Here is a 22,141-nt window from a genome sequence, read left to right on the forward strand (position 1 = left end):
AAGAGGTGATGAGGGATCACTAGACAATAACAGATCAAACTTATAAGAGATACAAGAAATAGTCAAACAAAGCATAAACAAGACTTCAATTCCTTGGAGTCAAATCAAATAAGGACCATAAGACATTTCCAAGGGATTCCTTTGAGATCCCTCCAAATTCTGGTAAAATGAGAATCCAATAATCTACAATTCTTTTTCCAGAAGTCAAAGCAACTTGGTCTCTTCCTCAAGCTTTTGTCTTCAAAAATTCTTCTATCTCGCTCCTTCCAGATTACCCAACAGATGGCAAAAGGCACATAAACTCCAAGCAATCTTCACCTTGTTATTTCCTCTTAATGAAGGCCAACGAGCAAATATATCTGTCAGAGGTCTTGGCTCCCAAATGTCAACATTAAAGAAGCCAAAAAAGATTCCCCTAATATACTTTGAATTACAACAACCATAGCAAAGATGCATCACATTCTCTTCAGAGCATGCATAAATAACATCTTCCATCAATCTGGACTCTACTTTGGATACGGTCCTGTGTAAGAATGCTATCCAATGCAACTATCCATGCAAAGCCCTCCACTCTAGGGGGAATTGGGTTTCCCCACACTCCTTTCACCTCCAACTTCTCTACTTAATTTCTTGCAAGGGCATTGTAAAAAAGACTTCACAGAGAAAAGCCCATTCTTGGACTCCTTCCACCATGTGGCGTATGTTCTCTCAAGTTTGTAACTTTACCGGTTGCAACTTTGACAACAACTCCGCACATTCCTCATCTTCCCAATCAAACAAAGGTCTTTGAATTTTGGACTCCACACTAGCCTTACTTGTATCATTTGAAAGCAATTTGCAATAGATTCATTTTTCCTACTTAAATTGTAGAGCCGAGGCAATAGTCACAAAATCTACCAATCCCTTCCCAATCATCTTCCCAAAACTTTATGGATGATCCATCTCCAACCTTAAAGGAAACATAGTTCAAGAAGGCTGATTGAAAACTCATAATCCCTTTCCCAATGCATACCTAATATGAACAAACTTTGACCTCCTTTGAAGTCTACCCAAAATCCACCACCCTGTACTTGCACACATCCATCCTTCTCCTAAGAGCATCCCTTTCAACCCCAAACCTCCAAAGCCATTTACCCAAAATTTTCTTATTGAAAAGCTTCACTCTTCTGATCCCCAATCCTCCATCCTTTTTATCCCTATTATACCCAATCCCATTTTACTAAATGATACTTCTCTCCAATGCATTTAATACCCCAACGGAATCTAGAGGAATTCCCAGAAGGCCAGAATCCCATTTTACCTTCAATTTGGATTCCCAAAATCTATAGGGAAATTTCCTTGGGAATTAACATGAAATGATAATTTACTTTCATTATTTAATAATTTGAGGCTTTAGGGAATGAAAAAATTCCAATGGGTCACTAGAAGTATCAACTTGAGGATACAATGGGTGAGGAGAAAGGATTAAAATATCGACACTACGGTAGGGGAGGATACGAGATACGCCACGATTGGCACCCTAAAACCCTGGTCGCCTAGCATCCAGGAGTGCAAGGATCTTAACCATCAAGCCACCTTCTATTTCGTGATAATAAGTGAAATAAATTATCTTCTATTAAAATTAATTCTTACATTTAATCTAAACAAATAATATATTCAACAACTCCAAGTAAAAGCTCTTCCTATACCATGTATTTCCGTATCATAGATTTTCCTCAAAGTTAAAACTGATTAGGATTGAATAATATATCGGGTTCAACTATGATAGCAAAAAGACAACATATCAGATAAATTTACAACCAATCAACTGGTATCATAAAAGAGGTGCCCAATCATATGGTAATTAGACCTTTTCATGGGCCGGGTTCGGGCTAGGCTTTGTCTCTGTATTAACAAAATATACCCAGGCCTGAGCTCGGCCCTGCCCTTATATAAAGCCCAAAGATTGGGCCCAAGCCCGAGTGCGACCAGAAAATTGGAAAAAGATTTTTTTTTTCTTTTCTTATTCAATAAAAACTATTTTATTTATATTAAAAGACCTCAAAACCTTAAAAATAACGAAAGATCTCACTATTACTTGAAAAAAGATAAGAATAAAAAAGAAAAAATATATTATATTATATTATATTAGAGCCCGATGTTTTCAACTCGAGCCCGAGCCCACGGGCCTGATATCTTGTCCAAGCCCGACCTAGATTGGGTCAGGCTAGGCCGGCCCGTCAGGCTACCCAACCCATGAACATGTCTAGTGGTAATTCATCAAATTCACAAGGGTTCTTATATTGGTGAAATCTCTTCTAATTCCATGTCTTTCTGGACTTCCGGTATCATAGATTTTTCCTAATATACAACATTACAATTTGCATTATTTACCCTTATTGTTGTCATTTTAATATTAGGTCATGTTTGATTTGTGGGAAGATTTTGGTGGGATGGGATGGGAAAGGGAAAATAGGTGGAAATTTTTCATGTTCCATTATTTGGTCGCAAAAGGTAAAATAGTGGGAAAATCTACCCTAGTAACAATTTTTAATTAATTAATTAATTACTAATATTTTTATTATTTATTATTTCATAATTATTAATTATTAATATTTTAATAAAATAATTCTATAATCAATTAATATTGATAATTATCAAATTAATATTTTAAAATATATTTTATTGATGTTTACTATGAATTAATTAATAATTTTATTTTTATTATTAATTACTTTGATTGAATAATTAATTAGATTAATAATAAAATCCTTATTTATTTATTTATTACTTAGCTAATTAATTATTAACTATTTTTTACTAATTATTAATCATTTATCAATACATTTTATTATTTAGTACTTTATTATTAATTAGATATTAATTATTTAAAATCCATAATTAGTTAATTAAATATTTTTATATTTATTAGTTTATAAGTTATTATTAATATTATATTTTATTAATACCCATGATTAATTAATAATTTTAATATTTGAAAATTAATTATTCATAAATTATCAAACTATTTTTCATTGATAAATTATTTCTTTTAATTAATTTTAATGAAATTATTCATTATAAAATTATTATTTAATTAGTTATTAAATATTTTACTATTAATTATTACTTAACTAATAATAATTTTATGATTTATTATTTTATTGTTAATTAATTATTAACATTAATTACTATTTTAATTCTTATTAGTTTATATTTTATTTTATTAATACTTATGACTTAATTATAATTTTATTTTCTATTCTAAAAAAATAATTAATTATTAAATTATTTATTTATTTTAATTTACTATTAATTGTTTTAAACAAATTATTTTATTAATATGTTTTTAAATTAATAATTTATATACGTATCATGGATCTAGTATTAAATCTTAGACTACATTTGGCATTTGTTATTCTAAGTACTTATCTCATTTTTTAGTTAAAATGCCCCTGTAAACACTAAGGCTGCGTTTGGAAGAGGTGTAAATCCCGATTCGGTGTAGTTTTACACTGTGGTCCACTTTTGTATGTGTTTGGTTGGGATGTAAAAAGAACATCAAAGACCGGTGTAAAACTTTATTTTGAAAGATGTTTACATCGATTTTTTTATGTAAAACTCGATCGAACTGCCCATCGGTGTCAAAAGCAACAACTCTCTTCCTCCTGCAGGACCTGCACTATCACCATCGAACTTCTTTCGCCAGCATCTTCCACCATCAAGTTTCCTGTTTCCGTCATCGTTTCCGACTCCATGCGACCCTCTTTTCTCTTCCACTCCTTCTCTCTTCTCTGTAGATCGAACCCTCTCAAAAGTAAAAAGAGGGAAAGCAAAGCCGTCGCCAGCTCCACCTCTTCTTTTTCTCCTCTTACTGATCCATTTCGAGTTGAAACTTGAAACTTTTCCCTCCCGGAAAACGAAAAATCCATAAATCTTTCTTCATCTTCTCTTCGCTATTATTGTCAAGAATATGGAGCTCAAACCAACAGGAAGAAAAACACCTAAAATGGATTCAAGGGGTACCAGAGCCTATGAGGAAGTCCTAATAGGCAATTCGATATGAATAAAGGTGGTGGTCCCAATAGGCAAGAAATGATGTATCTCATTGTCGCTGAAAACCCTAGGGTTAACTGAGCAAATCAATGCAATCCTTGTCGAGGTCTTCAGAGCCTACGAGGACTTCATTTACAGCAAAAATGGTCTCTCCTATGAAGGTCTTCTCTGGACCTACAACAATGGTGCTGGTGAAGTTGATCGTGACTTTGATGCCCTAGATTTGGACTTCAATAACAGCATTGGTAAAGCTCCCCAAGCTTCTGAGGCCTCTTCCTGTTCCTCTTCTGTGAAATTTGTACCAACAGACAGTTATCGGGTGTAGTTTTACACCCATGTTAATTCCAGAAGCATGTAGAAAATACTTTCACGTTTTACATTTTTCTTCCAAACACACAACAGTGTAAAATTAACATCTATCCGGTTCATCTTTTGCGTTGACATATCTGACCGTTTTTCTTTTACATCATTATAGTTTTGTATTTACACCTCTTCCAAACGCTGCTTAAGTTGTTAACAGCAAAAGAGAGATAAGTTCTCAAAATAAGGAAAGTCAAATGCAGTATTAAAAAATACTACAAGGAATAATACCAAAAAAAAAAAGAAATACTAGAAGGAAGGTGTTTTCTTTTTGTTAAATAATTTCCCCCTACATTTTCACTTGTTTCCCATCAAAATGGTGAGACCCTATATACCAAGAATTGGGATTTATATTTCCACCTTTTTCCCATCCCATCTCATGACATCCCACAAATCAAACATGGGAAGACATGGGAAGGGAGGGATATTCCACATTTTCCGTTCCCATCCCATAGACCAAACGGAACCTTAAAATAGCACGAAGGGCAAAAAAGTCATTTACTTTTACCTAAACCTTCTTTTGTTTAATAAATAAGAGCAGTGAGCACCTTGGATCAAGTCACTAATTCCTCGTCCCATGATTTCAATTCCCATCCCATCCCATCCCATGCCATGTCTCATATAAATCGACTTTGTTAGGTATATCTACACTTAGGGGTGTTCACGGGTCGGGTTAGGTCGGTTTATTGGGGTTTTCCCAACCGACTCGATCTGATCGGATTACCTGAGGTGGAAACTGAAACCGACCTATTGATAGGCCAAACCAACCTGGTCGATTTGAGTCAGATTGGGTCGGTTTCGGTTTTGCTCCTGTACAAAAGGACACCTAATTGAATTCTAATTGTAATTGCCTAATGAGTTGCCTATTAAAGTTAGAAACTATGATAGATTGCCTATTCTAATTGTAATTGTTTAATGGGCCTTCTAGTTCTAGTAGAAGACTAGTTATAGTTAAGTAGGAAACTACTCAAACTAGGAATTACTTCTATTAGTTCGGTTCGGGTCAAATCGAAACCAACCCGATATATCGATTTATATATTTGCCCAACCCAGCCAACTCGGGTTGGGTCAATCCGGATTGATCGATTTGGTCGGGTTGGGCATTCTTATGAACAGCCCTATCCACACTTACCAACAATTATCAAGGTTAGATTCGTCTTTCCAACCCAGAGGGAGTTGAATATAGTTCATACTTCTTAGAGCTTACGCATGCGCGTTGAGATAAAAAACGGCCTTTCCTTTCGTGTAACTCGCTGACTTTCAATTGTTTGGCATTATGTACACATGATTATGCCTTCAATAATCACCATACACGTGCCCTAACAGATCCATCAGATGGGGATGTCTGATCAGATGAACGGTTTGGATTGATTTGTAATGCTTAAAGACTAAGGAATTTTGGAGGGAAAAACAGAAAAAGCAAAACGTGTGTAGACTGTAGAGAGTCAAGAAAAACAAGAAACAAATGGAAATGAAGCTCACAACTCTTTGAATGAGAGTTTTGGTGAACACCTTCTCCCATATTTTCTTCACTTCTTTATTTGGCCGTTTTGATTTCTTAATCTTTGTTATTCATCTTACCCATTTGTTCTCTTCTATTCTTTGTTGCTTTTTACCAACCAAACCTCTCAAATCTGCAATTTTTTAATGTGAAGATCCCATAAAAGCGCCTTGAAGCTTTAACTTCTGGCTTATTCCAAGCTTCTGTTCCTTCTTCCTTTCTTTTGTTGTTTCTCTCCATCTGGGTATCTCTGAAATTCAGAATTAGATTGCTGATGTGTTCTCTCCTGCCTCTTGATGCCCGCCTTCTTCACCAGGTAATCTACCACGGTATCTTTGGAGTAGCTTTAATATTTTTGCTTATTTTGATTAGTTGACTTGTTCTCAATTAACGTTCTCTTCTTCTGCTTTCTTTTCATTCTTTGTTTTTCAAATTTCTTCTAATTCGTAAATTACTATGGGGATATTGATTCACTTCTGGACAACTTTCTTACCGGCGCCTGATTGCGTCCTTTCTCGTTATCCTTATATTCTCCTTAAATTTGCATATTTAGTTCTACTAGAAAGGAATGCTTTTTCCTTTATTTCACAGCAATTATGGTCTGTTTATTGACTCATGTGGTTTAGGGAAATTTTTCCCTCTGTAACAAAATCAGTTAGATATTTACACTTTCTTAATATTTAGTTGCTTCTTTCTTTCAGTTAGAAATTTCTTTACTTTGAGGGCTGCCTGGTTATGAATGCCTAGGACAACCTAAGTCAGTTGAAAAAGTTAAATGTAGTATCTCAAAACAATATTCGTGTTTTGGCCAAATGAATTGGAACGGTAGAAACTGTAATCTTGATTGATATGCTTTTTAATGGAACTCGCTTGCTACATGAGAAATATGATATTTCAAAAGAGAAAAAAAAAACTTCGATTATCCTGTGTTGCATAAAGTAAAAATAGTAACCTTTGTAAATTGTAACAAAATTAAAAAAAAAATATTTCACGATCATTATCTAAGCCTTATGCGATAAATTACATGAATCCTGTTCTACATGAAGGTGCCAGAAAGCCTGCTGGTAAAGTCTCTAGTTGATAATAGCGGAGACCTGGGATCGAGTCTCACCTTCACTTGGGTTGTGGGAGTCTAGGGGTTTAGGGGAAGGCTACCCCCTGTTGTGTGTGTGTAATTTTCTTATTATTGGAAAATCGAATATCCTTCCCGTCTGTTGCCTTAATTTGTTTTTTTTTCTTCTCCTTACTTTTTTTTTTTTTTTATCCTAGGCAACTTGGGAAGGGGGAGGGGTGGGAAGGGTAAAGGCAGGATTTGATTCCAGGTCAGTGGGAAATGGGAACTATATCTACCGACTTTACCAGCTCAGCCAGCTGATACCTTCATCTATTGCATTAAATTTGGCTCTACTAAATTGCATCTAATTTACCCAACAAGATTGGATGAGTGGTTTGTCATCTTTGCTCACAATAGCAAGAAGTAGCTTCTAAGGTTACAGGAACATTAAAGATTTGTCTTGTTATGAAACAAATCATAAGACACCAGGTCAACATTATTTCTGTACCTTTCAGATCATATGATTGATTTTATAGATCAATTTAATGGAGTACATAGTACAAACTTTGTGAATTGTGTATTTATGCATATTTTAGAACTGTGTACAAGGACATGTTTTACTGTATATAACTTGTTTCGGCAAATGTTTCCTGTCAACATATGTTAACACTTGGAGAAACATAGAAAGTATCTAGGAGCAGTACCCCTATATCCTAAAGCAAAATTTTATAATGAAGAGAAAAGAGGTCATAATCATGACAGAGAAGAAGATCATTGCAGATCTGGAGCAATGGCAATGCTAGTGAGAGAGATATTAGTAGCCATAGTTAGGTTGGGGAAAATTGGCTAGCTACAAGTTGCAGAAGAGGCAATTATTTAAGAAAAAGCTTACAATTCAAGGACTCATTATGGCAGGAGGAAGATTGATGAAAATAGGAAATGATGAATTACAATTGAAAAATGACCAAAACTTTCATCAATTTTAGTCTTTCACGTAGCATAGGATAGATGCCCAGTATGTACCATTTTGACCTGGACTGAAGAAACAGAACAAATCACTGAGTATGAGCACTTTTGTTTACCTGAAGTTTAGTGCCACTGTAAATCTCCAAATGAAGACTAATATAGCTATATTCTTTCTTACATGTTATGTTTGTGAACTGTGGAATTGATGTTTCTATCTATGTTTTATACATGCTTTACTACTATAAGCTGCTGAGCCATCAATTTTTCCCATTCCTTGTGTTTGGTCCAGGTTTTCTAGCAGCTTCAAAGGATTTCTATGTGATACACAGTCATTGCTATAGACTTGCAATAATCCAACTTGAAGAGATAGAGAGAGACCTATTTGATTCTTTCTGCATTCAATAATTATAATCAGTTAATGCCCATTGGACATGCGACACTTGGTGATAACACACTCAGATTGTTTTTGGTTCAAAAATCATTTATCCATAACTTCCATTGGTTTATAAGAATACACTTTAGTTAGGTTGTATAGATCCATCTGCTACTTCATATAACAAATCAAAACTCTACAAGCTTAAAGGTAGCAGTGGCAAGTCCAGTTTATCACTTCAGATATTCAGTTCAAATATAGAGCTAACTCTTACTCCTTTGAGAGTAACAACCAACGAAACCTCTCTGACAGTTTGACCCTCCTACAGAAGAATTTCCTAAATCACAAATGGAGTTCCTCTGCCCAGCTAAGTCTGCCATTCCAGGAACTATTTTCTACACTCAAGGTGGCTCCTCTTACCAGATTGTGACTACCTCAAGTGCTTTAGTTAGCACACAAAACTCAGTTAACTCTTTCACAGCCATGAGACATCCTGTTGCCTATCAATCTTATTGTTTGTCAGGATACTTGGATGATCAGAACCCAGATAATGGAACACTAGACTATGATGATGATGAGGTTAGGTTAAAGCTTCAAGAACTGGAGAATGCACTCCTTAATGATAATGATGATGATGATGATGTGTTTGGTATGGACCAAAACATGGATATTGATGGTGAATGGACCGACCCCATAAAGGATTTATTATTCATCAATTCACCAAAGGAATCTTCATCCTCAGACTCTAATCTCAGTGGCACTAGCAGCAATAAGAAGGTGCCAGAGATGCCCATGATACCTCCTATCTGCCCCCCACACTCTTCTAGAACCCCAACGCCTAAGCAGTTGCTTTTTGATTGTGCTGTTGCAATTTCAGAAGGCAACATGGAGGAAGCATCAGCCATGATAACTGAACTTCGTCGGGTGGTCTCAATCCAAGGAGATCCTTCCCAGAGGATAGCAGCATATATGGTAGAAGGCCTTGCAGCACGTATGGCTGCATCAGGAAAAGGACTCTATAAGGCTCTAAAATGCAAGGAGCCACCCTCCTCTGACCGGTTATCAGCCATGCAAGTCCTCTTTGAAGTTTGCCCTTATTTCAAGTTTGGAGTGATGGCAGCAAATACTGCAATAGCAGAAGCAATCAAGGATGAAAGAAGGGTCCATATTATTGACTTCGACATAAACCAAGGGACCCAGTACATACAGCTGCTACAAGCTCTTGCAATTCAACCAAGCAAACCACAAAACATTAAGATAACAGTGGTTGATGACCCAGAGTCTGTGCAACGTGCAGTTGGTGGCTTGAAGGTCATTGGACAAAGACTTGAGAATCTTGCAGAGGCAGTCAAATTACCTTTTGAATTCCGAGCATTAGCAGCAAAAACTGCAGATGTTACCCCATCTAAGCTGGATTGCCAACCTGGTGAAGCTGTCATTGTCAACTTTTCCTTTCAGCTCCACCACATGCCTGATGAGAGTGTCTCAACAGTAAACCAGAGGGATCAGCTCCTCCGTATGGTCAAGAGTTTAAATCCAAAGCTAGTAACAGTGATCGAGCAAGACATGAATGCTAATACTGCCCCTTTCTTTCCAAGGTTTATTGAGGCATACAACTACTACACAGCTGTGTTTAACTCACTTGATGCAACACTGCCAAGGGAGAGCCCAGATAGAATGAATGTTGAAAGGCAGTGTCTAGCACGAGATATAGTCAACATTGTGGCATGTGAAGGCGAAGATAGGATTGAAAGGTATGAGGTTGCAGGGAAATGGAGGGCCAGGATGATGATGGCTGGATTCACATCATGTCCCCTAAGTGCATATGTCAATGAGACAGTCCAGAAACTTCTAAAGCAATACTGTGATAGGTACACAGTGAAGAAAGAGGAAGGAGCACTCCACTTTGGATGGGAGGACAAAATGTTGATAGTTTCTTCTGCATGGAGATGACCAGGTTTTGTTTAATTTTAGGTATTTGTTGCAATGTGTATCTTATCCACTTCCTATCATCATATTACATTAGTGTATATGTATATAATGCAGGTGTAAGCACATTCAGATCACATCTAAGCTGAGTTAGGAGAATAGATATTTTCAACCTCCCCCCCCCTCTCCAAACCTCATTTTCTGTACTTAAATTGTAGAGAACTGGAGATGCCTAACTAATTATACTTCATGACACACATGAAAATAATATTATATTACCATATCTATTGCTTCTTATGTCTGAGTTCAAACTGTTGATGATCCAGATCATACAAATTCGAGATGATCTCAAGCATTCCAATTCATATTTTCTCTCTTGACTGTGTAATTGTAAAGCTGCCATTCGGTGGCTGGTAACCTGGAAGTTGCTTATACCATTCAATCATGTAGGCCGTGCTGCAAATATCCCTTTCGGAATTTGGAGACCCAGAAAGGATATTAGACTTAACTAGAATTAGTTTTGATATTATAAGTCAAATAAGAACTGAAACCATTCTACCTTTTTCTCCATTGGGCACTCAGGCTCCTAGGTCTTAGGGAAACAAAACTGCCTTGGAGCTGTGAAGATGCCCAGTGACCGGAATTGCTTGAATATATGAACAATGTTTCGGTTCATGTATGATATATACATTGTTGGTTCCTAGTTCCAATCAAAGTTCAACGTATCAGAAACACAGGTAGTTTTAAGGGACAAGGATATGTTTTGGTGCATATGAATAAAGTGGAAAAAATTAAGATATGAATGGATATATTAGGAAAAATCAAATAAATTGAAAAATACAATCAATGTAACTAAATTCAAATCTCAAATGACCATAAATAAGGTATACAGTAACGCACATGAAGTGTGAACTGCTGAAGCCTGAAATATGCTAAGAAAATGTCGGGAAATAGTAGCAAGAATTAAAACACAGTCTAAATCTAGATGATCAATTAATTATCTTATTTCTAATCTTTTGGTTGATGTAATATTAATAAGAAAAAGTTGATAGGATGGTTAGAAAGTTGAAACTTGCACATGTTATTTTGATATTAGTAACTCTACAGATACGCATCAAGTTAATTTCATGACCAAGCTTTAAATGTAACATTCAACTACTAAACTAGCTTGCTTCTTGTGACAATAAATGAAATATACTAACTTTTATTAATTTTGTGTCCACATACAATTTAAATAAATACATCTATTTATGTTCAACAACTCCAAATAAAAATTAAAATGAATAATAATTAAAATTAATACTTTATAAACTAATGGAATGAATAATCTAGAAAAATTGGTTTTTAATGTCAATAAGTTTATATAAAAATATTAATAATAGAACAATTATTTTAATACTTAAAATTTATAAATTTGCATATGATAACTACCTTAAATTATATATATATATATATATATATATATATATATATATTGTTTACTATGATAAATATATAATATTAGAAATACAATGACCCATTTGGCAAACAATTGAACCACTGAACTTCCATCAAGAGGAAAAAACAGTTCCATTTAACATTTTGCAAAACATTGAACATAACTTAGTAATGGAGATGCCAACCGAAGTATTTAGCTACGACTATATATATCTATTTCAGGCCAATCAAAATATATCATCATTGTTTGGGATGGTTGCGTTTGTGTTTCCATTGTATTTGTAGTCAACGTCCAGCTAGGTGAAACATAGGCAAGCATTTGTCTTTACCTTCCAGAAATCCTGTTTGGTTGAGCAAAATTAAGTACAAGTATACCTAGGGGTGCAAATCCCGTACCTGATTTGAAGAGTTTACATTGCATCAGGCTCAGGCTTCGGGCCAGGCTTAATTGAAATTTTAACAATTCCCCAACTCTCACCCAAGTTGCACCCATAGCACTGCCATATTGGCATAGAATGGTAGACAAAGCTTCAAAAAGTGTTCTCCCAGCAAAAGGGTTTTTCCACTTTGGGTGTGTCATATGGGAGTTTGGATCTGCTCCTCGTGGAGTGTCTCACACTGACCTCACAGCACGTTTGAGCCATGCATTGAAAACATCTCCCCATGAATAAAATTTATAATTACAGTGAGGGACACTCTGAGCAGATTTGAACTTGTTATGTGGTGCCTAGTGGAGTTCAGTGGCAGTCTGGCATCCATGAGTTCAAAACAATAATTAATTATTTACAATGGATTGTATCACGTCGCAAAATTAACCACTTTTGAGAGATCCTCTTTTCTAAAAAATTAGAACGTCACATGTCTGAATGAGGGGGACTATCTATATATATATAGAGAGAGAGAGAGAGACCAGTACTTGCCTTGGCTTCATGTCCGGACCACCGTATAAATTTTAGTACATTTATTTTCATCTCTCGGTACTCTATCAGGCTATCAGCATTCATCTGAAAACTACATAGGCTCCCATATGTCAGTGCTTAATTTTAAGCACTCATTTCAGGCCAATATCACATCAATATGCACTTGGGAAATAGGTCGGAATAAACACTTTATCAAGAAATAAGACCAGTTTAAGTAAGTTGAAAATTTCTGTTTTTCGAAAAAGTTCTTATTGGGTTTCTGGCCTATTTTGGCCCACGACATAATTTTCAAATGCCTATACTACCCCTGTTTGAAAGAATTACTTTTTCACCAAACACTCATGAATACTTATAGGATAAGCACTTATTTATCCAATAAGCAGTCCTGGGGCTTGATCATGTATACTCTCAATTCTCATCTCATGTGCTTTGTAATAGGCACAAGCACAGTTTGGCCTCAAGGCTGCTCAAGGCTTGTAGCTCGGTAGGTCAATGTTGAGATCACACTTAAATTAAATTAAGAATCTAAATTTGATTCACAGGCTTCAAACCAATCATCATTTTTTTGGCGTTAGTTACCATTCAACCAAAAAGAGAGCAACCATATTTATCAAATTCAAACAGACTCCCATTATTGAACATCAGATTTTCTGTATCTAAGAATCTCGACTCCCAAGTAATCAACGGGCCCCTGAACAGCAACATGAGGTTTCCCAACTTTCACACGCACAGCTGATATCTGAGGAAATCTTGTTAATGTAGTAGTTGCAATGAGGTGAGCCACAGACTCGAGAAGATTCTGAGGCGGCCCCTCCACGATATCCCTAACTATCCTGCAATTCCATGCAGAGCAAAGCCATTGGGGTATATCAGCATCTGGGTGCATAAATTCATAGACATACAGTTATTATATTCATCTATGTAATACAGTAACCGATACATGTATGAACCAGAAATGGTGAATGTGAATATGTGATCAATTAGCATGGCAGTTCCGGGGTATATAATATATTTTGTTATTAATTCTATTTATGTACATTTACAACAATTGAGTAAACCGAGTGATCAACCTCCTTAAAAACAGTCCCTAACTGACAGTACAAGGCATGGGGGCTGCAGATTCCAATTAACTTCAATTCATTCTCTACAACATGCACAGTGGTTCTTTGGACGTGGGAGACTTGATTTGGAACTGAAGTGAACTTCAATTAAGTAAGTAACAAAAAATTCTAGCATGAATAATTTAGTGCTCTTTACTGGAATAATAAGGCTTCTCTCTGTTTTGAGATCTGTCAAGGCCAACACCAAGCTAACTTAGACTGAATCAGGACTCATCATGCTCAGCACAAGTATAATTAGGCCAATATATTGTATCAACTAAAGAAGTGCATAGAGGCCATTTGGGCAACAAAAAACATATTTGCAAAGTAGGCATGCCAATGAACTTTTACTCATCATTTTCTGGCTCTAAAACTACAGAGCAGAGTTCTAGTCAGATGGCCAGAGATATATTCTTGATAATACATGCTGATTTTGAGGGGCCATTACTTGGTGTAATAGTAATATTTTGGATTGGCAGGCATGAGAATGCAGGTTCAAGCCTGAGAGCAACCACTTCCTGCAAAAAAATGCAAAAGGCTAGGAGCCTAGAACCATATCCAGTCTACCCCTCCCAAGACCCCAGATGGCTGGGACTGACATTGGGTAATAGCCCTTTTATACATGCTGATTTTGGTTTCAAAAAGTATACTCTGGACGAGGAGACACTAAATATGTGCTTTGGCCCTCCAAACTAATGGAGATATGTCATATTCATGAGACTAGTATACCTGAAATTATACTAGTAATTGAAACTTTGCACTACTTACCGATAAATGTCAGTGTAACTGACTGAGTCAGCCAAATTGTCAGATTTACCAGCTTCACGGAGATCCAGCCAAGCATCAACATCTACCAAGAACTTCTGACCCAACTTCCTCTCTTCTGGTTTCACCCCATGAAATCCATGTAGCTTCAAACCCCTCAGTATAAGCTTGTCTCCCTTGACAATCTCCTCATCATCCATTTATGTACCTAAAAATGATAAAGAATGTTATTTCTTTTCTTTTTTCTTTATAAGCATTAAGTATTTATTTGTTTATCATTTACAGTGTCTTCCTGTAGTTACCAGTTCATATACTCATGAAATTCATAATTGTTAGAACTTAGAACCACATATAAGATGAGCCTATTGAAATCAAACACATTAAATTAAAAAATAGATAAGAATATGCATCCTAGAAATCAAAAAAGAAAAAAGAATGTGCATCCTCATGTTTTCATGATTTAAATTGAATCACAGTTTGTAGAAAGTGATTCTTATCTACCTCATGGAGCCTACAAGAATCTGACTACCTGAAACTTGTTAAACTACCAACAAACAACAATTGGTCACTTTTCATCCACAACATCAAAATATCAACCTCTCAAAGGACTTTAATCCCTCATTATGGCACCAGGAAAACAGAAACCCTCATCTTCCATAGCATGACTAATTCCAGCATTCCCCATCAAGCAAATTTACATCATCTCCCCACTCATGAAAAACCATTCTACAAATCCATCTAATTTAAGCTTAAGATTAAGGTCTGCAACTTCTGCAAAATTGCAAATACAAGGGCCAGAAAAATAAATCTAAAAATAGAAAGATATACCTGTTCAAGCTACCCAAGGATGGAGAGATGAAGATCTATACAGAAACATACACATGGATAGTGTGTTTGTGTGTGTGTGTGTGTGTGTGTGTGTGTGTGCACTGTACATGCTGTAAACAGCCAAGTTGAGAGCAGCACTTATGTCCCTGCATCTATGTTTTATATGTCTATTCTGTCCTGTGTTAAGTAGGATGTTCCATGCTTAAATAGGGGTATAAGAGTCATTGTAATATATTTAGAAAGCTATATACAGCAGCTGACTGGTACAGAGTATAAGAGGTTTTCACCCCAAATCCCCAATTGGGGTTCTTCTTCTCTTCTTCTGTCCTCTACTTCTTTCATTCTTTCATGATATCATAGCACTTGGGAAGCTGTGAACTGATCTAAAGAGAACTCGCATACCTTTAATGTGGACAAACCAAACAAATTTTTCCACATCAGTCTTAAAGTTTTCCAACCAATCATGTTCTCTCCCTTCTTCCATCCTGGTTCGATGAGTTATAGATCTACTGCCCAAAGTAGGGTTTGGAACAGACCCTGTTTGGTGAGTTATAGATCTAGACCCTGAATATGGTTTCTTTGAATCTCAGTCTCAGGTAGCTTGCAAATTTTTTAACTACATGCATATTTCTGTGCACGAAGAGAATGCAGAGTGAAAGCTTCCAGGGGCTTCGCTACTATTTCTCTCTAGATTTTTACGGAATTTTTATTGTCTTCCATTCCCTCCACTTCTTTTTTATTGGATAACATTGATTTATCACTAAACACAGGATCCATTTTACTAGTTTGTGCTGCTTTTAATTTCTACGTAATGTTACTTTTTCTAGGAATTATGCTGATTTTGGCTTTTGTTATTTTTTCCTAATAAATAGATCATTCAAGAAGAATACAGAGGAAGAACTCGAGCTCTACATTCATCCTGTGGAGAGCGCATCTGCAGAGCAGGAAGGGAATGCCACTGCTCTCAGTTTCCTGCTTGACGGATAAGATGATGAGCAGTGCTTAACCATTAAGTCTCATTTCCTTTTCTTGGCTGGCATGGCATTTTCTCATTGGAGGATCCATGTATAAGGTGGACCAAAGGGTCTATAGAATGCAAGTTCATCTAAAGAAGGCTACTTACCAAAGAAAAGATCAAAAGAAGGCTAATCTCTTCTTCTAGTTTCCTTTCCTTTTTAATTTTGTTCCGAACTTATTTTTGGTGAGAAAACAAATCAAAAGAGCCTGAACTTATTTTTGGTTTGATCTCTATCACTATGAGTGACAACTTTGTGGTTTGTTTGTGTGGCACAAGCCCTCTATTGGGTGATTACCAGACCCCCCCCCCTAACACCTTTCTCATGCAGCCCAATTTGGTTTCTTGTGCTAAGGGGTCTTGTTGGCATTCTTTCTGATACAAGACATCTTTCATACAAAAGAAACAGGAACTCCTCCTCTTCAAAAGGCTTACACCTCACGCCTCCAAGTAGTTGAACACCTCACATCATGCCTCTGCATTTTAAAACATTGCTCACAACATGCTCTACATCATCATACAAACAGTCATCACTATCTCCAAATACTTTTTTTAATGAATATCATTATTTCCAAGTATTAAATGTTTACTACCACTTCTTGAGATTATGAATTCTAATGCTGTTAGTTTATTTCTGCCAGTGCTTCTCTCAGTGCTGAGAGAAGTTTTTGGTGTTTGTCCCTGGGAGGTGGTGGAATTCAAATTGTAATATGGAAATTTTGATGCTCCGGTTCTGCTTAGTCTCGGTGCTTTAGGTGCTACCTTATCACCTATCCAGATTGTACTTTTTTTTTCTTTTAATGAAACTTTCTTTTTTACTTGTCAGAAAAAAAAAAGTCTAATGCATCCAAATAAAAGTACCTTCTTCCTAGGTTGTTTAGTTCGCTTATACTTCAACAATCTTTCTAATCAAATTAGCATCTCACAATGGTAAAAGCAATCTCACAATGTCTCACACTTTTAAAATCCTTGTCAAGTAGGGGTTCTCCCAGATATCCCTGATTGATTTTGGCTTCTTTGTAAGTTGATCTATTGAATCCTATGTACCTGACAAGTATATAGTAGACTAATAGCAATAGTTGATATGCTTCTTATTTAGTTCATTGTGCATATTTTTTAATTGTTCTTTATTGTAATTCTTCTTATTTATTTTGTTGAAGTTCTACATTACAACTTCAACCCATTAACATTAAAAGTAGAAGTGGTCCTGCTGTTTTCCTTCACTGGTAGCACAGTAGCACCTTCAAATCAGTAAACCTTTTTCCTTGGCATCTATCTAGCTCACCGCCTCAATTTGCTTTCTCTCACCTTAACCTCAATTGATTGAGAATCCATCATATGCCTGAGAGAGGAAGCTTTATAAGACTCCACATTGTCCAAGTTCCACACCACTACTAAATCCAATTCTACCCCCACAATCCAAAGATTAAATAGTTCATGGCCATAATCAGATGTAAACTCTATTCCATCATTAAGAAAACACTTGACCCTCCAAGCTACCCACCCAGCCAAAGGTATCTTTGCAAATAATAAGCATATGAAAACAAAAAAACAAACAACCATACACACTCCAGTATCCTTTCCATCATTTAAGAAAAAAAAAAAACTTGGTTCTCTTTTTCTTTAAAAGCAAAACAATCATCATTGAGCAAAATATTCAGTTCTCTTTGCCACCCACTTTGCAAAGAAAAGGAATAACAGGTTATTGGAAGAACGGAAAGTATCTTACTTGTGAAGAACTGAAGATTGACACAGGTGTAGGACTGCTCAATACAGTCCCTGGTTCTGCTATCTACCATTGAAGCAAAGAAAAGGTAAGGTTCAAATAATACCATTGGATGGAAACATAATAAAGCTTTATCAAGTTCCCTGATGAAGTAGCAAATGGAATGTGGAGTAAAGAGCAAATTTCAAGGATTAGAAAAATATGAAAGTAAGTTATCATTTCATGTTGATTCCCAAGGCAATTTCCCTGTAGCTTCTGGGAATCCAGATGGAAGGCATACTTAAAGATACCCTTTACAGATTCATCTAATAACCTACATGAGTTCCAAATTTCCAATCTACATATCAGAAGAATTTGATCCATAACATGGGAAAACAGATGTGGGTCCATTAGGTTTGTGACCGTTCGTATGGTATGCAAGGATTCATTTGAATCACAAGTTCATTTTAAGGGGTCCTTGGCAATGGGGGTCATTTTAGTATAATCTCATGCCACGGTTTTATCACTCCAATTGCCAAAACGAAACCGTTCAATTCACGTGATTTGCAAAAGCTCCTTTAGGATTATTGAACATGCTTGCAAAACCAATCCGTCTGAAATAACAGAGTGTCAGCCCCTTGTTCAGTTCAACATACAATCTGATATCACAAGCTATAATAGGCACCCAGAACTCCAACTGGTATCCTTGCGCTTTTCAGCCGTAGATTTTACCATTGAATACCCATTTCAGAATTTTCAGAAAAAAATATATATATATATATTACCACGTTAGCATCCTATCTCACTCCAGCCAATATCAGTGATTTGAACTTGCACTTCTAGCTAACCATAATTCAACCATGGCATATCCATGTAACAGTGCCAATAATCAACATATTGAAAATTTGAGCATAAATAGATTAAACTGACTGCAAATTCCCACATAACACGTCTCCAGCCATTATCAGAAACTGAAGGAGCCGAAAGTCCCACCTTTTTTTCTCAAAACGTTCTAGGAAAAAAAAGCTCCTATTGGATCATAACTTTTCCCTGCTTCAGGGAACAGGGAATTTTCATTTTGACTGTGGACGAAAATATTTTATATGGTTCAAAATCCAAGTGGGTTTTCTACGGACTGCAGCTTATCAGCGAAATTGCCCATGAACTCGAAAGTCTCCAAAGCTATCAGAGATTCAGTAGGGCTTTTTTCCCTGTTTCCCTTCACTGTATTGAAAATAGTAGAGGAGAGAAAAGCCATATCAACAACTTACCTCAGTGGAAACTGGAAACTCGTTGGTGATGGCCGATCCAAACCTCTTCTTTTGGTCCCAGCTGTTGCAAATTGCAATGTTGCTTCAGACTTCAGAGATGATATTTAGGGCAGAAGGTAGCTTAGATACTTCGCCACTAAAATATATTGCTCTATGAAAACATAATGCATTTCAAATTCTTTTTTTTTTTTTGTTATTTATGATTTTTATTATATATTTTTTATCATTTACAAAGTCATTTTTAAGTGATTATTATTTTTTATTATTTATGGATGGTACTAGCGAGACCCGTGTGATGCTAGTAAAGAATGAAACAATTAAGACTTACAAACAAATTAAAAGAATTAAAATAATGGTCCAATCGTTTCACCAAAAAATTAAAATAAACTATAATAAGAATGTCTAAAACAAAGTCAATTGCATAATTTATAGAAATAATCATAAATAATATAATTCATAGAAAAAAAAAGTTAATATCGTTCATTAATGTTTACATAAAAGATAAAGTCAATTAAATTCTAAATTATTAAAATAATGTCAAACCATTTTAAGTGCCTCATCACTATTGTTCGGTCTGCAACAAAAAAAATGTTGTAGTCACTATTTTAAAAATGTAAATTAAAATACTTAATTAATTAATGCATTAATTATTAAAATACCGTTAATTAATAAATACATTATTTTTAATAAATACCGTTAATTAAATACTATATTTATTGAAATTACTGTTAATTATTAAAATAATGTTAATTACTAAATACTATATTTAATAATACAGTAATTGAAAATATCTGTCGCTAAGCTCGGAGGAACTCCACCTCTTGCTCTAACTTTCCTTTGGCCTCTTTAAGGCCCTGCAACTCAAGCTTTAGGGCGTCCCAACCTGCCCTAAGCTTATCCTGATCTGCCCTGAGGCTGTCCCGGTCTGCCTTGAGACTATCTACCTCCAGCCTCAATGCTTCCTGACCGACCTTGAAACTGTTTACCTCGGCCCTCAGCTTGTCCTTGTCTCAGGCCAGCTCGTTCTTCTCCGCCAACAGCACCTCAATAAAGCTCTTCTGAACTGAGGCGTCATTCTAAAGGCGGTGGATTTGACCCCGAGCTGCCCTCAGTTCGGTATGGGCTTCACGGGACGACCTCTAGGCATCCATAGCCCGTCTCAAGTTCCGGTCGGACTGAAAGGTCAAGGCACGCACGGCGGAGTTCACCTGCACAAAGGCAAGATCGGTCATTAAAAAAAAAGAAAAAGAAAAGAAAGAAGTGAGGGAGAGGGGAAGAACCCTTCGCGAAGAACTCACCACCATGGCATGCGTAGCAGCTCGGCCACCGAGCTGACCGGGACTGAGATCAGCCCACTCGATGACCTCCTCCGGATAAGCAGCCTCCTTGCTCTTCTGAAGACTTAATTGGGGGTTCAGAATACTTTCACCCCCCGAGCTATCTGAGCTTGAGACGGTCACCTCCGCCACATGGGCGGACTCCTCGGAAGCTTCGGCACAGCATCAGCAGGACAGGCCTTGGCAGTAGTCTCCGCAGGGCGTGCCTCAGGGGTAGCTCCTATATCACCCCCAGCAACGGTCTTGGCAGGCTCCGTCGTGGGCTCTGCCGCCATCTCGGGGCCCTGAGGCACCATGTCCTCCTCCAAGTTGATGACGGGGTGAGGACGGGGGAGCTCGGGCTCCAAAGCCGGGGCCTGTGAAGGTTGAGCCTCGGCGGAGGCCTATGGAGATTCAACGCGAGCCTTCTTGGCCACACGCTTCTTCCTCTTCATTTGACGGAAGAGTCTTTGACCATCAATCTTCTCTGCCTCCATAGGACCTGCAATGAAGCTCAGCGTTAGTAACCCCGAAGTAAATATATGAACAGAAAAGCCGAAGTGAAGAAAAAACTACCCGGGCTCAAGCCGGCCTGGATGAGCTTCTCCTCGGATGTGAAGTCTTTGTAATTCAACCCGAGCTGAGCCAGCGACTGGAGTGCCTTCCTCGCCTTCCCGTCTAGGATGACACCAGGGTCTTGAACGGCCACCCTTCAATCAGTGGGGAAGGGCCACCCCGTGCTGCTCCGAACTACGAAGTAGTCCCGCTTCTAGGCTGGGACTTTACTCGAGAGCTTGTGCATGAGTTTGAAACCCGGGCAGGGAGACAGGTAGTAAGACCGTCTATGCCCGAAAAGAGTGCCCGAAGCACTCTTCTTTATGGCCAAGATTGTACTAAGAATATCTAAGTCTATGTAGAGAGAATGGTCAAAGCAAAGAGAAATGACCCCACCACATTCCGTATGGAATTTGGGTGAAGTTGGTCCAAGGTGATGTTAAAGTGCACCAACACCTCAACAATCAAGGGGTGAAGAGGAAGTCGGAGTTTGGCTACCAATTGCTCCCTAAAGACCACGATCTCATCAGGACCGTGCTCCCATGGGAAGTTGCCGGTAGGAAGGCTATATAAGTATTCCCTAGGGAGGTTGAACCTCTGTATGAGGTCTTGGAGCCTCTCCGAAGTCATTGTGGAAGGGCCCAACTGATCTGGCTCCCGACCTCGGTGGGAGGTGGATGCCAAATGACCCGAAGCCGCCCGTACATCGGACGACTGGGCGGCAGAGGAGCCACCCTGAGCCGAGGTACCCACCTCAGGCTCGTTAATTAGGCTATCTACGCTAGACGACATTACGAAGCAAAAGGGAAAGGATACTTAGAAAAGAAAGAGGGGCTCGGGGACTCACCACAGGAAACACGAACTGACTAGGGAAACGAACTGAGCTAGAAGACCCGAGCTAGGAACCTCAAACGCGAGCTCAAACACGGACACTAGAGACTTTGTGGCGAAGAAATGGTCAAGGGTCCCCACTATTTATAGTCGTTGTGCCCGAGCATCAACGGTCACGAT

The 22,141-nt window shown here is 37.3% G+C and overlaps 1 protein-coding gene and 1 pseudogene across 3 annotated transcripts; one reads left to right on the plus strand and one right to left on the minus strand.

The window, feature by feature from the left end:
• Nucleotides 1–5,847: 5,847 nt before the first annotated feature.
• LOC104599573 (scarecrow-like protein 1 pseudogene) lies at nt 5,848–10,515 on the plus strand (annotated as a pseudogene). The gene is made up of 2 exons (XR_016076236.1): nt 5,848–6,212; nt 8,206–10,515. The product of XR_016076236.1 is annotated as a scarecrow-like protein 1 pseudogene (transcript).
• A 2,545-nt stretch (nt 10,516–13,060) lies between these two features.
• Nucleotides 13,061–19,418, minus strand: LOC104599574 (dihydroneopterin aldolase 2-like). Of its 2 annotated transcripts, XM_010262176.3 has the most exons (4): nt 19,260–19,418; nt 18,013–18,075; nt 14,444–14,648; nt 13,061–13,408 (listed from the first exon to the last, which is right to left on the minus strand). In XM_010262176.3, the coding sequence occupies exons 3-4, from the start codon at nt 14,638–14,640 to the stop codon at nt 13,207–13,209; spliced, it is 399 nt and encodes a 132-aa protein (XP_010260478.1). In that variant the 5' UTR covers nt 14,641–14,648; nt 18,013–18,075; nt 19,260–19,418; the 3' UTR covers nt 13,061–13,206. The 2 variants fall into 2 exon arrangements, with proteins under 2 accessions (XP_010260478.1, XP_010260477.1); XM_010262175.3 differs by lacking the exon at nt 18,013–18,075 and having other exon boundaries at nt 19,260–19,415.
• Between the last annotated feature and the right edge of the window lie 2,723 nt (nt 19,419–22,141).

This window comes from Nelumbo nucifera, chromosome 1, assembly GCF_055504915.1.
Source record: "Nelumbo nucifera cultivar China Antique chromosome 1, China Antique-T2T, whole genome shotgun sequence".
Lineage (NCBI taxonomy): Eukaryota > Viridiplantae > Streptophyta > Magnoliopsida > Proteales > Nelumbonaceae > Nelumbo > Nelumbo nucifera.